The sequence below is a fragment of the Barbus barbus genome, assembly GCF_936440315.1.
Source record: "Barbus barbus genome assembly, chromosome: 34".
NCBI lineage: Eukaryota > Metazoa > Chordata > Actinopteri > Cypriniformes > Cyprinidae > Barbus > Barbus barbus.
In genome coordinates, this window is record NC_136762.1 from 28,847,901 (window position 1) to 28,865,628 (window position 17,728).

Consider the following 17,728-nt stretch of genomic DNA (forward strand, 5'->3'; position numbering starts at 1 on the left):
TGGCTCCCCATCAAACATCGTATAGATTTTAAAATCTTGTTAATTACTTATAAAGCCCTGAATGGCTTAGCTCCTCAGTACTTGAGTGAGCTCTTATCACATTATAGTCCTCCACGTCTGCTGCGTTCTCAAAACTCTGGCCATTTGATAATACCTAGAATATCAAAATCGACTGCGGGTGGCAGATCCTTTTCCTATTTAGCACCCAAACTCTGGAACAATCTACCTAATACTGTTTGGGAGGCAGACACACTCTGTCAGTTTAATTCTAGATTAAAGACACATTTCTTTAACCTGGCTTACACATAACACACTAATACACTTCTATTATTCAAATCTGTTAAGGGATTGTTAGGCTGCATTAATTAGATCAACCGGAACCGGGAACACTCCCCATAATACATGATGTACTTGTTACATCATCAGAAGAATGACATCTACGCTAATATTTGTCTGTTTCTATTCTGTTTCTCAGTCCATGTCTGGATCAGATGGTGGATCGGCGCCGGGAGATGATGTATGTGGCCCTGATCGTCGGCGGAGGCCGGACACCTGGATGAGCTCCGGGGACATATCCCCAGTCACTGTAGCCACCCGATCCGATCCGTATCCAGCCCAGATGGTCACTGCAGTCACCAGATCCAGTCCGTATCCAGATCAGATGGTGGATCAGCACCCAGAGATGACCTCTACAGCCCTGAACGTCAGCGGAGACCAGGACACCAAGATGAGCGCCAGAGACAGATCCCCAGTGAGGACCCCGCCAGACAGCCATCGGAAAAGACCACTGGAACCAGTTGAGCCCTTACAATCTGACTTTGCTGCAGTTGGAATTGAACTGCTGGTTCGTTTGGCCAGAGGAGAACTGGCCCCCCGACTGGCCTGGTTTCTCCCAAGGTTTTTTTCTCCATTCTGTCACCGATGGAGTTTTGGTTCCTTGCCGCTGTCGCCTCTGGCTTGCTTAGTTGGAGACACTTAATTTCTAGCGATATCGTCGACCTGATTGCAAAGACACTATTTAAACTGAACTGAGCTGGATGATGCCATCACTGAATTCAATAATGAAATGCCTTTAACTGAAAATCTTTTTTTTAATCTTTTCATTTTACATTATTGACACATTATTTTCCTTTTTTGATATTGTGCAGTTGCTTTGACACAATTTACATTGTTAAAAGCGTTATATAAATAAGGGTGACATGTAGCGTCGACCAGACGGTAACAGTTCAAAGAGGGAGTGTGCTGGATGTGAGGGGTCCAGAGTGATTTTGCCAGCCCTTTTGCTCACTCTGGATGAGTACAGTTCTTGGAAAGGGGGGAGGATTGTACCAATGATTTGCTCAGCAGTCCGGACTACCTTCTGTAGTCTTCTGAGGTCAGATTTGGTAGCTGAGCTGAACCAGACAGTTAATGAAGTGCAGAGGACGGATTCAATGGCAGAGTAGAACTGTTTCAGCAGCTCCTGTGGCAGGTTGAACTTCCTCAGCTGGCAAAGGAAGTAAAACCTCTGCTGAGCCTTTTTGACAATAGTGTCAATGTGAATGTCCCACTTCAGGTCCTGGGAGATGGTGAGGCCCAGGAATCTGAATGACTCCACTGCAGTCACAGTGCTGTTCATGATGGTGAGTGGGGGGAGAGCAGGGAGGTTTCTCCTGAAGTCCACGATCATCTCCACAGTTTTGAGCGTGTCGAGCTCCAGGTTGTTAAGACCGCACCAGACAGCCAGCTCCTTAACCCCCTGTCTTGTAAGCAGACTCGTCACCATCCTGAATGAGGCCGATGACTGTGGTGTCATCTGCAAACTTCAGGAGCTTGACAGAGGGTTCTTTAGATGTGCAGTCGTTGGTGTAGAGGGAGAAGAGCAGTGGGGAGAGAACACAGCCCTGAGGAGCTCCAGTGCTGATGGTGCGGGTGTTGGATGTGAGTTTTCCCAGCCTCACTAGCTACTGCCTGTCTGTCAGGAAGCTGTTGATCCACTGACAGAGGGAGGTGGGGACGGAGAGCTGAGTTAGTTTGGGTAGGAGGAGGTTTGAAATGATAGTGTTAAAAGCGGAGCTGAAGTCTACAAACAGGATCCTCACATAAGTCCCTGGTCTATCCAGGTGTTGCAGTATGTAATGCAGTCCCATGTTGACTGCATCATCCATATGGGATTAAATTTGTGGCAATTAAAATTAATGTAATTTTTCAAGAAACGTATGAAAATATAAATTGAAACAGAATAAAATGTCTTTGAAACTGAAAAAAAAAATAATTGCATGCAACTTTTTTGACTTCGTTTTTAATACACTGCATGTTTTGCGACTGTTTTCTCCTCTTTCATTCGTTGAGCTATACTTACAAATATGCTTCCAGAGTTTTCATTTACGCTTCTAAAGTTTTCGTTTACGATTCTAAAGTTTTCGTTTACGATTCTGAAGTTTTTGTTGCCATTCTGAAACAAATCTCTTGTGGGGGTGGGGCTAGCAGCGGTGTGTTCTCATTGGCTACTGAGTTTTTGATTGACAGCTTCTTGACCTGGAAGTGAAGACGTCAGTGTTGCGCCCCCAGTGTGGATGTGAGCGTCTCTTAGCGGCTTCCTATTTCATTTTAATGATATAAAATAATATATAAATAGTTTTATTATTATTATTTTATCAGTATTGTTCTGCAGCTACACTACATTGTTGAGATGATTTCATGGGAATAGCACAGCGAATGATATCATCATTATCATCAATCATCGTTGTTGTCAGGATACTCACGGTAAGTCTTGATTTAGCCTAATCATTTCTGGACCTGGTTTTCTACATACAGTTATAGCCTTCAATTAGATAATATTTGCTTCGATTAGTTCATATTTCCCCCCAGCACATAGCGTAATGTACAGTACTAAATGTACTTTATCTGTCAATGACCGATACTATTTTACAAGTGCACTGTCAATCATTGCGCTGTCATCTTTTGCAATGTAAAGCCTTTTAACCGTGCTTTTTCTGTGTCCAGATTTGACTAATAATAATGCAAAAATGGTCACTTCAGATGAACATTTTGGGGGGCGGGAAACAAACAAACTTTGACAAAAAGTAGTATTTAATAATGCCTAAATATGCATCCAAATGCAAAACCTAATACAGGTCCTTCTCAAAAAATTTGCATATTGTGATAAAGTTCATTATTTTCTGTAATGTACTGATAAACATTAGACTTTCATATATTTTAGATTCATTACAACACAACTGAAGTAGTTCAAGCCTTTTATTGTTTTAATATTGATGATTTTGGCATACAGCTCATGAAAACCCCAAATTCCTATCTCAAAAAATTAGCATATCATGAAAAGGTTCTCTAAACGAGCTATTAACCTAATCATCTGAATCAACTAATTAACTCTAAACACCTGCAAAAGATTCCTGAGGCTTTTAAAAACTCCCAGCCTGGTTCATTACTCAAAACCGCAATCATGGGTAAGACTGCCGACCTGACTGCTGTCCAGAAGGCCATCATTGACACCCTCAAGCAAGAGGGTAAGACACAGAAAGAAATTTCTGAACGAATAGGCTGTTCCCAGAGTGCTGTATCAAGGCACCTCAGTGGGAAGTCTGTGGGAAGGAAAAAGTGTGGCAGAAAACGCAGCACAACGAGAAGAGGTGACCGGACCCTGAGGAAGATCGTGGAGAAGGACCGATTCCAGACCTTGGGGGACCTGCGGAAGCAGTGGACTGAGTCTGGAGTAGAAACATCCAGAGCCACCGTGTACAGGCGTGTGCAGGAAATGGGCTACAGGTGCCGCATTCCCCAGGTCAAGCCACTTTTGAACCAGAAACAGCGGCAGAAGAGCCTGACCTGGGCTACAGAGAAGCAGCACTGGACTGTTGCTCAGTGGTCCAAAGTACTTTTTTCGGATGAAAGCAAATTTTGCATGTCATTCGGAAATCAAGGTGCCAGAGTCTGGAGGAAGACTGGGGAGAGGGAAATGCCAAAATGCCTGAAGTCCAGTGTCAAGTACCCACAGTCAGTGATGCTGGTGTTGGTCCACTGTGTTTTATCAAGGGCAGGGTCAATGCAGCTAGCTATCAGGAGATTTTGGAGCACTTCATGCTTCCGTCTGCTGAAAAGCTTTATGGAGATGAAGATTTCATTTTTCAGCACGACCTGGCACCTGCTCACAGTGCCAAAACCACTGGTAAATGGTTTACTGACCATGGTATTACTGTGCTCAATTGGCCTGCCAACTCTCCTGACCTGAACCCCATAGAGAATCTGTGGGATATTGTGAAGAGAAAGTTGAGAGACGCAAGACCCAACACTCTGGATGAGCTTAAGGCCGCAATCGAAGCATCCTGGGCCTCCATAACACCTCAGCAGTGCCACAGGCTGATTGCCTCCATGCCACGCCGCATTGAAGCAGTCATTTCTGCAAAAGGATTCCCGACCAAGTATTGAGTGCATAAATGAACATAATGGCCATTCTTTTATTGGTCGGATGAAATATGCTAATTTTTTGAGATAGGAATTTTGGGTTTTCATGAGCTGTATGCCAAAATCATCAATATTAAAACAATAAAAGGCTTGAAGTACTTCAGTTGTGTTGTAATGAATCTAAAATATATGAAAGTCTAATGTTTATCAGTACATTACAGAAAATAATGAACTTTATCACAATATGCTAATTTTTTGAGAAGGACCTGTACATACAGATAATTATGACTGAACTAGCAACTAGGGTATACACAGTCATGGATATATAGGGCTATACAGCCATCTACTGGTTACACAATGGTATTACAGATAATGCATAATTTTGATGTATTTATTACTAACTTAAAATTACTAATACATATCAAATTAAATAATTATATTTTGTATTTATTTGTTTGAAATATTTTAAGTTTGAAATGTGTCATGGGAGTTCAAAGCAGTTTGTAATGCCCTCATCAGACAAGAAAGACACATCCCCTTTGAATGACTGGGATCTTGATCTTCAGACACCTGATATTATACAAATATTTTAATATCTTTGGAGCTCTAGATTAAAACAAACACAGTTCACACGTACACAAGAGGTTGCCCTTTATTCTTATTAGTCTATGCTGATCTTGAATTAGCATACCAACAGCATATGATTGTTAAGGGGATAATTCACCCAAAAATAAAACTTCTCTCATCTTTTACTCACCCTCATGCTGTCCCAAATGCATATTACTTTCTTTCTACTGGATAGGTAAACACACATTAAGATTTTTAGGCAAATAATCCATCTTTGTGAGTCCTAAAGATGCTTTAAAAACACACACAGTGACCGTGACAGTAATCCATCTGACCTTAGTGGTTAAATCAATATTTTTTGAAGTAAAACAACAGATAACAAAAGTACTAATAATTTAAACTTTTGACAATTAACAATCGCTTCCATTCAACTGTCATATGTGCATGGGCTACAATCCACTTGTGTTATGGATTATTTTCTTAAAACTCTTTGTGTTTATGTCAAGAAAGAAAGTCATAAACATCTGGAATGGCATAAAGGTGAGTAAATAATTAGAGAATTTTCATTTTTTTGGGTGGACTATCCCCATTCCCTGATAGCACACGTACATCTCCGAGACGTCTATTTGATGTCTGCATTTACATCTGCAAGACGTATTATTTAGGGTGTTTGCTCATCTGCAATACGTCTATAGGACGTTTCCTTTTAGATGTCAAATAGACGTCTATTAGATGTCTTTAAGATGTTTATGATTTAGAATGTATGTAAAACTGACATCTGAAAGACGTCTGCCAGACGTTTGTAGACAGCAGATGCTTTCCAGATCAAGAGATCTTTAACAGACATCTTGCTATCTGGGTAGAGACTGATATTGCACTCCATTACATAACATACTCATTCACTGTTTTGTAACTTATACTGTAACAGGAACTGTTGAAAGGATCATTGCAGTGTTTAAAACATATAATGAATTTTAAACATATTCTGTATATTATGTTCTTGTGCATTTTGTGTAGTAATGTAAATTACGAGAATACAGTGCATTACATGTATAATATGCAGTTAGTGTTTTGTGGATTCTGGTCTTTCCTGTCACAACATTGCATCCAAGACTTTCACTTTGATACTTGTATATATGCTATAGTGACAATAAAGAATGTACATTTATTTAAATTATTTCATATTTCATTTACATTCATTCAACAGGTTTATAAAAGTCACACTTGAAAGTGTTGATGATTGTTAAAAATATATTTACAATTTTAAATGTTAGATGATGATGTTAACTTAATAAAATAACTAAAAATTATCAGCATGATAAAAACAATTGGCAGCAAGAACATTCTTTTGTGTGGAATATGTAATGAAATGAGCTTGTCAGGTTGGAGTGAGACTTTCTTGACGTCTGAATATCACACACATATATATGATAGTATCTTTCAAATGTAACAGCTCAACCTAATTAGACCCTACAATGCAAAAGAATCATGAGCAATAAACAAATATCCTACGAGAATATTGGACATTATACAATATTTCCAGTATTATATAGTACTTTAACAATTAAACCTCCATGATCTTCTGTTTCTCTCGCGCTCCTAAAAGCTTATGTTGACAGAGTAGTAGCAACAGATAAATACAGATTGAATTTAAAAACAAAACTCCTAATGTTATATCATTAAAATGAAATAGGAAGCCGCTAAGAGACGCTCACATCCACACTGGGGGCGCAACACTGATGTCTTTACGTCCAGGTCAAGAAGCTGTCAATCAAAACTCAGTAGCCAATGAGAGCACACCGCTGCTAGCCCCGCCCCCACAAGAGATTTGTGCCAGAATGGCAAACGAAAACTTCCGAATCGTAAACGAAAACTTTAGAAGCATAAATGAAAACTCTGGAAGCGTATTTGTAAGTACAGATCAACGAATGAAAGAGGAAAAAACAGTCGCAAAACATGCAGTGTAATAAAAACGAAGTAAACTTTTTTGCATGCAATTATTTATTTTTTCAGTTTCAAAGACATTTTATTCCATTTCAGTTTATATTTTCATATGTTTCTTGAAAAATTACATTCATTTTAATTGGCACAAAGTTAATCCCATACATCCACAGACCTGTGTGCTCTGTAGGCAAACTGCAAGGGATCCAGTAAGGGTCCAGTGATGTCCTTCAGATAAGCCAAAACCTGTTTTTCAAATGACGTCATAACCACAGATATTAGAGCCATAGGTCTGTAGTCGTTAAGTCCTGATATCTTGGGTTTCTTTTGGACGGGTATGATGGTGGAGCGTTTGAAGCATGAGGGGAGTGATCTGTTGTTGATCTGGGAGTGAAGCTCCAGTGATCTGTTGAAGATCTGTGTGAAGATGGGGGCCAGCTGGTCAGCACAGGATTTCAGACAGGCTGGTGTCACACCGTCGGGGCCTGGTGCCTTCCTTCTCTTGTTCTTTTTGAAGACCTGGCGCATGTTATCTTCTCTTAGCTTATCGGAATAATTCCTCTTTGCCACTCTGATCTCCTTTGCCAGTTAGTATTTGGCCTGTTTATACAAGACTCTGTGCCCAGTCCTGTAAGCATCTTCTTTGGCCTGATGGAGCTGTCTGAGTTTTGCAATGAACCACGGGTTGTCATTGTTATAAGTTAGATGAGTCCTGGTAGGAATGCACATATCCTCACAGAAACTGATATAAGATGTTACAGTCTCTGTGAGCTCGTACAGATCGTGTGCATCAGCTTCAAAAACACTCCAATCAGTAAGATCGAGACAGTCTCGATATTACTGATATTACTGTCTCTGGTGGCACATGTAACATGCTGTCTATATTTTGTCAGTTCACAGGAGAGATTTGCTTTATTAAAGTCCCCTAGAATGATTAAAACAGAGTCTGGATGTTGTTGTTCTGTGTCTGTGATCATATCAGTGAGTTTCTGTAAAGCTAAGCTCAAGTGCGCTTGCGGTGGAATGTAGACACTCACGAGAATGAATGAACAAATCTCCCACGGCGTGTAGAAAGGTTTACAATTGATGAAAAGTGTTTCTAGATCAGAACAGCACATCTTCATTAACACTGTTACATCTGTACACCACCTTTCATTGATGTAGAAGCATGTCCCGCCGCCGCGCGATTTCCCTGTTGATTCTGCATTGCGATATGCTCTGATCAGCTGGAAGTTAGGCAGATGAAGTGCGCTGTCTGGGATGGCGTCATTCAGCCAGGTTTACTAAACAGCACTGCAGCTCCGCCGACTACTATGTTCAACAAAACATCCGAATAATCGAAAAACGGTTGGAGATTTAGTGGTGTGTTCTGCCGAATGTTCAGCAGTTCTTCCCTGGTGAAACTGATCATGTTTGACAAACAAAAAACAGGAAAAACTAACAAAAACACTAAAACAACTGGAGACCCAAGCACAATGGCTGCCATGCGCAGCGCCATCTTGAAACACAATTTTTTCACATTTTCTGAACACAGTGTCAGTAGTGCAAGTCTAATCGCTCAATAAAGTAAATATTTCTTACTGAATATTCTATTTTACTCTGAAAACATAATCATGCTGACGTTTGTTTTTTTTCTGAGCTCATTCAAGTCTGCCACACCTTCTTTCGTGTCTTTATTTATGTAATTAAAACAGTCTCAGCTACTGAATACGATGTAGTTTAATAATTGTATACTCAATGTGTAAGTATTAATATACTGTCTTCATGTGTTCTCAAAGCAACTAAGCTGAACTAATCTGACCTATAAAATGCTGGAGATAGCTGACTACCAATAGGACCATGTGACCTCCTGTTACTGTATTTGGCAAGATGGAGGAGAAGTCCATGTTACTGTGAGTAAAACTTTCTTGTAGGTTTTTTTGTTTTTGTTTTGTTTTTTCCAGGAGATTGAGAGCGTGATCACTCTTACCTAGAAGCCGCATGACGTTCTGATGATCGAACTCCTTCATGCACGCCGCCTCTCTCAGGAAATCTTCCATTTCAGTGCGAGTGCAGATAGCGACTGACCAAAACATAGCAGAGGATGAGGTTAATCAGATGAAAATGATTGCAGGTGTTTTCAGAGACGCTGCAGTCGCCATTGACTCACTTTTCATGGTTTTCACTGCCACTTTGAGCACAGAGTCCTCCTGAGTGAGCAAACCCTCCATGACCGAGCCAAACTCACCTGCACACACACACACTGTTACAATCTGATCGTCTGTTCAGACAGTACAGTACACTGATCCCTGCAGCAGTAACACAACGCTCACCTTCCCCGAATGTTTTTCCCAGCGTTAGCTTGTGCCTGTCCACCATCACGTCCTGCAGCTTCTGCTTGAGCTCGTCGCTGATCCCCAGAGAGTTTACTGAGAAAAGAACGAGTCATCTGAGAGATTAGCATCAGATTTCAGTCTCTTTGAGTGTTTTCAACAACATGTGAAAACAACAATATATTCTTTAGAGAGAAACCTGGTTTTGGCATTGATGTAATGCTGTTTCCTCTCTGCACTGTTATATGATCATCAAGTGACACAATCAACCAAAGTCAGCTGAGAGTTAAAGGTGATATCTGTTGACGCTGTATACACAAGGATTTTTGTTTACACTCACTTTATTTCAAGTGAGTTTACAATAACCGGCTTATCATGTGTTACGTACATGAAATCAAAACATTTTTGAAGAGACAATTGTGTTTACTGTCTATTCAGATGACAAAATCAGAGGCACTTTGAAAATAAATGAAAGTCAAATTTATTTTATGATAATGAATTTCACTCACAGAGAATTTCCATGTGAAAAAAAGACTTTGCTTAATAATATTCTAATAATAATAACAAACTAAATAATAATAATAATGAGATAATATTCTGGTGGTCTGAATTCTCAAAAACTTGATAACCCTAACCCGACATACATGTGCATAAAATGAACCCTATTAACAATAAAATGAGCCAAAGGCAGAAGAGCAGGTGTGCAAAAATCAAGCCTCATCCTTGAGTTTTCCTAATTCAAGATTCAGTTTCACTCTGAAACACATGACATTTGTTCATGAGTTTTGTTAATATAATGTTCATATAATCTCAAGTGTGATGAAAGTGAACTGATTTGGCCTGGAGCCAAGGATAGAGGGCTCAAGCTCCAAACTCGACTCCAGAACTATGGATGGAGTAATGAAAAAATGACTGAAGAACTGTGACGATAGTGACGCAAGCAGCTGTTTATGTTTTCATTGACACGATTACAACCCGAATTCCGGAAATGTTGGGCCCTTTTTTAAATTTGAATAAAATTAAAACTAAAAGACTTTTCAAATCACATGAGCCAATATTTTATTCACAATAGAACATAAATGTTTAAACGGATAAATTTTACACTTTTATCCACTAAATGAGCGCATTTCAAATTCGATGCTTGCTACAGGTCTCAAAAAAGTTGGCATGGGGGCAACAAAGGGCTGAAAAGTCAAGAAATTTTTGAAAAGATTCAGCTGGGAGAACATCTAGCAACTAATTAAGTAAACTGAGTTCAAGTTCAAGTTAAATTGACATCAGGTTTTTTACATGATTAGCTGTAAAAGTGATGTCTTTGAGAGGCTGTGTCTCGCAGAAGTAAAGATGGGCAGAGTCTCTCCAATCTGTGAAAGTGCGTAAAAAGATTGTGGAATATATCAAATTGCAAAGGCTTTTGCAATGCATTGCAGTGCATAACATTATCAAAAGATTCAGAGAAACTAGAGAAATCTCTGTGCGTAAGGAACAAGGCCGAAGACCTTTGTTTGATGCCCCATGGTCTTCGGGCCCTCAGACGACACTGCATCACTCATCGGCATGATTCTGTCATTGACATTACTAAATGGGCCCAGGAATACTTCCAGAAACCACTGTCGGTAAACACAATCTGCCGTGCCATCTGCAGATGCCAACTAAAGCTCTATCATGCAAAAAGGAAGCCATATGTGAACATGGTCCAGAAGCGCCGTCGTGTCCTGTCGTGTCCTGTGGGCCAAAGCTCATTTAACCCTCTGGGGCCCGCTGTATCGCCGGCGATACCAACTCGGTTTTTTTCAGATCAGTGCAAAAGACACTAAAACACTCTGTTGATTTTGGTCACACAAATAAGTGTTATACATCAATCGAAACTGTGAAGTGTCTATTTTTTTTGTGTACACTCACGATTACAACAAAACTTTGTGGTTTTGGGGAAAAAAGAAAACAAACAGGGTGCGCTCTCTGTCTTCTCCATCTCCGCGATCTGTTTATAGTAACACGTCACTAAAATGAAGTGTAACTCAGCAAATACTCAACACAGAAACATGAGAGTTCTCTCTATAGAAAGCCTGAAGTGTCCACTTTTAAATGAATCATATGGAAAACAAACGTTCTGTGATAAAGTAACCCGTATGAAACCGTACCGATGTTCAGTCTGTCCAGTCTAACTCATTATTTCTAATGAGATCCCGCCCCCTCGTGTTCACATGTAAATAACCACGTGACCCGCGCGTGCTTGGAGCATAAACAGAGTCAGGAGTGAAGAGATCATCACGGCTATACTGTTAGTGTCTGGAAGAAGACGCGCTGAGTAAAGGCTGGAATTCCCTCAAAATAAGAACAAGAGTTCATCAAGAAGAGAGGATCGATCTGATTAGTAAGTAATGCTTCTTTTTTTGCATTAGTTAGCCTATTATTGTGACAAACTTGAACACGTTTAGTTGGGTTTTTCCCAAACGACAACATGATGAATGCTAGCATCTAAGAATGTTTAGAAGAATGTTTAATGTTCACAAATAGATTTAATAGCGTGCTAAACAATAACAATTAGTTTCTCAGATATAAAATATACTTTTTTTATGGTACAGAGTACATCCTTTTGTAGTTCACAGCATACGTGAGTCTATGGCTGCAGAATCATAACAGCTACTATAAAATCATACATACTAGACTATATGACTGCAAAATCATAGTTGTTTTTTTCCCAAACTGTAATTCCAGACTACAGTGTTTGAATATGATGGGCAATTCATTGTATTTAAATTTCTTTCAACGTGATGTTAAGTAATATGAGAGTACATTGTAACATGATCAATGCTACGAGTCTAAGTATGTAAGTATGTTTAGAACATGTTTGATTAATAGCCTACTCTGTTCAAAAATATATTTTAATAACGTACTAAACAATAATAATTAGTTTCTCACATATAAAAGGTCTATAAAACCTATATATATATATATATATATATACAGTATATAGATGCTCCTGATGTTAACATGCTCACAAATGTTTTTGGTTGTTTGTATTTTATTGAATCAGGTACCTGAACCACAGATGAATCCTGATGACTTTCTTCTGCTGTTGGTACAGTGCTCTCAGAGGAACACAGTTTGATGTTCAACTACACTGATATTCTATGGTAAAACAAGATCCTTGACTACTGATTGTTTGTTTTTTAATTCTTGAATCCATGGACATAAGTAAATGTCAGGTACTTGTTTCACTTGTTGAACAGAATCTGTTGCAGGAATGAATTAAAGTCTGTTCACATCTATGTGGTTAGATCAGTGTGCACAATAATGTGTCTTTGACCTTCATTATGTATGTTTTGATTATACTGGGTTGTAAATAAAATACAAATAATACAAAAAAAAAACATTTTTTTCAGTCTCCTTACACTCTGTCTTACCTGCCTCAGTCACAGTCACACTGGTGGCCCATTAGCAGCCTTTAGGGGAGGGCCCTTTGTCTCTCAGGTGAAAATCACTTAATATTAAAGGCTATTACCACTCCCTCGCATATTGGCTTTCAATCACAAAACATGTCTTTAAAGATTTAAATCAATATATTGTTTTCTGTGCATGATTAAGCAGAATGATTTTCACATAATTGTGAAGTAAATATTTTAGCCTACAAGACTGATTACACAAAAGTCTTATTCAGGATGATTTAGTGTGGCTTTTATGGCCTTATTTCAGCTACATTTTTTTTCCCAAAACTTACTAACCACGTATAATATTTTTTTTTTCAAAAAAATGCAAACATGTACATCCATCTTGGTCACATATTATTGTAGCACAGTTTGTGCTGAATAAAAAAAAATACATGTTGGTCAATAGTATGTTATAAGTAGCTGAAATAAGCACAAATATCAGGGCATGTCAACACATCTCAAGGGCCCCAAAATCACCTCGGACACCAGAGGGTTAAAATGGACTGTTTCAAAGTGGAAAAGTGTTCTATGGTCATACGAGTCCAAATTTGACATTCTTGTTGGAAATCACGGTCACCGTGTCCTCCAGGCTAAAGAGGAGAGAGACCTTCCAGCGTGTTATCAGCATTCAGTTCAAAAGCCAGCATCTCTGATGGCATGGGGGTGCATGAGAGCATACGCTATGACAGCTTGCATGTTTTGGAAGGCACTATGAATGCTGAAAGGTATATAAAAGTTTTAGAGCAACATATGCTCCCCTCCAGATGACGTGTATTTCAGGGAAGGCCTTGTGTATTTCAGTAGGACAATGTAAAACCACATACTGCAGCTATTACAACAGCATGGCTTCATAGTAGAGGGCCATGGACGCTTGATATGGCTTAATGTATTAACATACATTAAGTGCAATTAGGAGATTAATTCGATGTATAGTTATTATTAAATATACTACAAGGCAAGCAGACGGCCATGAACACAATTCGCAAACTTTCACTTGTCCTCCCATACAGCAAAATGTGGCATAATGGACTATTGAAAACAGTGTAATGTTAAAGAAATACTCTTTGAGAGAAGCAGTCTTTATCAGCGGAAGTTAAAAGCAGCTCGTAAGTGTATTTACTTACTCATTAGTGTTTAGCGCAGTTGTCGTTGCTAGGAAACGCTTGTTTGGTTTACTGTGTAGAGACATGCTGATATCGCGGTTGGTCTCGTTCTGTATCACGAATCTTGTCAGTGTCTGCACTTGCTTGGCCATTTGTTGTGAAATAATAAGGAAAGTGTGTCCAGCAAAATTCAATTAGTCTTTTGTTAGACGGGTATAAAAAAAGCTTAGTTTACCGCGGCAGCCATCGCGTGAAGGCCTCCTTGTATGAAGACCGAAGAGTGTAAAGACCATCGACTCTACAGTGCGACTCCACCGGGCAGGGACACCGGCAAATTATATAAGTATCGCTTTTTATTTCTCTTATTTCCTACTAGTACTTGTTTTACTTCTGTTTTAGTTTTTATAATAATTTCTTCTTACTATGTGTAAGTTGTGGTTTTTTAGCATGTTTGGCAGTGTTATTTTTAAGGATTACTGAAACTACTGTCGTTTGATTTGTATTTGTTATTTATTTTCATTTTAGTTAAATTATGTCTGAATTTATTATGTCGGTATAGGTCTTTTATTAAGTTTTAGTTTTATTTAATTTGAGTTATTTTAATACTGCAACAAACAAAATGGAAATGAAATAATATATATATTGAATTTATAAATGTGTTTGTATGTATGTATATATATATATATATATATATATATATATATATATGTGTGTGTGTGTGTGTGTGTGTGTGTGTGTGTAAAGAACCTTTTGTTCTTTAATATTTTTAATTGTTTTTTAGCTTTATTTTTTTGTTTTTCATTTAAATGTTAAGTTTTGAAATTTTGTTTTATGCATTTGCAATTTTTATTTAATTTCTTTACTTTTAAAATGTGTATAGGTAGTACTTATAAAGTTTTAGCCTTTAGTTTTGGATCTGTTTTTAGTTGTTGCAATACTACAATTGATTACTTCTGTTGTCCTCATTTGTAAGTCACTTTGGATAAAAGCGTCTGCTAAATGACTAAAATAATAATAATAATAATAAATAATAGTAGAAGAGTCCAGATGCTGAATTGACCTGCCTGCAGTCCATATCTTTCACCTATAGAGAACATTTGGCACATTATTAAACAAAAAATACGTCAAAGACAACCAAAAACTCTTCAGCAGCTGGAAACCTACAGTGCCCTCCATAAGTATAGAACAGTAAAGACAAAATTGCTCTGTTGACTGTGGAGTCAAGACATTTGCAAATAAAAGATGAATATAAGACAAAACTACAGAATTTTATCACATTTTATTATTATACGTTTCAACACATACATGTTTTACCAAATAAAAAGAACAGCACTTTTAGAGTTCATCCCAGTCATTGATGTGAGCATAAGTATTGGGACAGTTGAACGTAAGGCAGATATAACAGATTAAAAGATGTTATTTAGTTACAGATCCCTTGCACACAATCACAGCAGTGAGTCTGTGACCCATAGACATCACCAGACTCTTGCTCTCATCTTTTGAAATGCTTTTCCCAGCCTTTAATGTAGCCAATTCCAATTGTTGCATGTTTTTGGGAGTTTCTGCCTTTACTGTCCTCTCCAGCTGGTGAAATTCATGTTCAATCAGATTTAAATATGGAGATCGACTTGGGTAATCTAAGACTTTCCATTTCTTTGCCCTTATAAATTTCTTGACTGAACTGGCAGGGTGTTTTGAGTCATTGTCCTGATGCAATATGAAACACTTCCCAATTAATCTGGTGGCATTTTCTTGAATATTGGTAGGCAGGATGGTTTTGTACCCTTCCAAATTCATTCTGCTGCTGTCATCAGTAAAGTTGAGAGGGCCTGTTCCAGAGACAGCCATGCATGCCCATGCCACGACAACACCTCCACCATGCTTTACAGATGAGGCTGTATGCTTGGGATCATTGCAGTTCCCTTCTTTTCTCCACATTTTTGCTTTCCCATCACTTAGATAAATGTTCATCTTTGTCTCATCGGTCCATAAACACAGTTCCAAAACTCTTCTGGCATACCAAATTCTAATCTTGCCTTTCTATTTTTGGTGCTGGCCAGAGGTTTGCATCTTGCTGTGTAGCATCTGTAATTCTGTGTCAAAGTCTCCTGAGGACAGTAGATTGTCAGAGCATCACCCCAGCTTTCTGGAAGTTGTTGGTGATTTTACAGACATGCCTTTTAGGGTTCATTTTCACAGCTTTTATGATTTATCTGTCATCAACTACTGTTGTTTTCTCAGCCAATCATCAATTCTCCATGCCCTTTGTTTTTGCTAGAGCTCTAATTGACTTCCTCTTTTCTTTTAGCATCCAAATTGCTTGCTCTTCTCTCAAAGTCAGCGCCCTCATCTTCATCCTGGTTTGTGTGTGTCATCATCAAATGCAAGATTCAGAATGCAGAAGTAATGGATATAACTGATACGACACATTCCCTGCTTTTAATATCTGAAGAAATGGGTGGGGATGGCGCAGTGGATAAGACATGCCTTTGGTGTGAGAGACCCGTCAAATCCACTGTGAGACACCAATGTGTCCCTGAGCAAGACACTTAACCCCTAGTTGCTCCAGAGGTGTGCGACCTCTGACATATATAGCAATTGTAAGTCGCTTTGGATAAAAGCGTCAGCTAAATTAATAAATGTAAATGTAAGAATTAATGCAACAGGACAAAGCTGATCACTTAGAAAGACCTGTGAGGCAACTGCTCCAATACTTATGCTCACATCAGATAGAGGGATGAAACTCTAAAAGTGCTGAACTTCTTAGCTGGTAAAACATCTATGTGTTGAAACGGCTAATAATAAAATGTGAAATTCTGTAGTTTAGTCTCATATTCATCTTTTAATCATATTTGTAAATGTCTTGACTCCACAGCCAACAGAGCAATTTTGTCTTTACTGTTCCAATACTTTTGGAGGGCACTGTATATCAGGCAAGAATGGGACCAAATTCTAACACCAAAACTCCAGAAACTCATAACCTCGATGCCCAGACGTCTTCAAACTGTTTTGAAAAGAAGAGGAGATGCTACACCATGGTAAACATGCCCCCATCCTAACTATTTTGAGACCTGTAGCAGGCATCAAATTTGAAATGAGCTAATTTTGTGCATACATTTTTAAAATTTCACAGTTTAAACATGTTATCTATGTTCTATTGTGAATAAAATATTGGCTCATGTGATGTGAAATCTTTAACCTGTTAACCTTCGCCCCCCCCCCCAGCTGATCAATGAATCACAATGATAGCCATCATAGAGTCGGTAATAAACAAGCTGATGTGTGTCCATACAGATGATAATCATGCAGATACGGCCACATTCCCCACACAATACACACACACACATATAAAAAATGTTGAAGAAAAAAAAATAAAAAATGTTATGGAAAAGGCAGATCACTAAGTTACGCCCCGCTCAGATGACAGCTGCGTCACAGCGTGCGTCACTCAGGAGAGAGCGCCAAATTCCAATAATCTATATTCCGCTTTTCTGAGACTTTTTTTCCATGGATGATCTCATTCTGTTTGTAAAACTGTATGCTACAACACCGTGTTGATTTTTTAACACCAAGATGCTGTTTTTGAGCGTAATTTATTCCATAACGGACGCGAACAATAACTCTCTGAAGAAATTAAACGTAAACAAACAAAGGAATATTCATCCTTATTACAACGTTATTGTTTCACTGGACTAAAAGTGCTCGCTGGGATGTTGTTCTGTGGACCCTTAACTCTCTAACTAAACTGGGATTTCAGCAGTGGACGCGTTTGTGGCTCGTTATTACAATGATAAAAGGTACGTACGTACGTAAATACATTCCTTATAAGCTTTCCATTGAAAAACAGCGATCTGTCGTCGATGCTTCAGGCTTAGACCTTCAGAATGATATAGTTTGTCAAGATTAATGATATTCTTTCACGTTAAATTCATTCATAAACATTAAACTAGTGGGGAAAAAACGCTTCAATGCG

General features: G+C 38.6%; 1 protein-coding gene across 1 annotated transcript in view; it reads right to left on the bottom strand.

The window, feature by feature from the left end:
- Positions 1–17,728, bottom strand: part of LOC306853996 (tyrosine-protein kinase receptor UFO-like) — an 81,843-nt gene that overhangs the window by 11,471 nt on the left and 52,644 nt on the right. The window contains exons 13-15 of the mRNA XM_079391762.1: positions 9,222–9,317; positions 9,059–9,136; positions 8,879–8,971 (exon numbers count right to left, since the gene is read on the bottom strand). Of these exons, the coding sequence (XP_079247888.1) occupies positions 8,879–8,971; positions 9,059–9,136; positions 9,222–9,317 (267 nt within the window). The remainder of the gene's footprint in view (positions 1–8,878; positions 8,972–9,058; positions 9,137–9,221; positions 9,318–17,728) is intronic.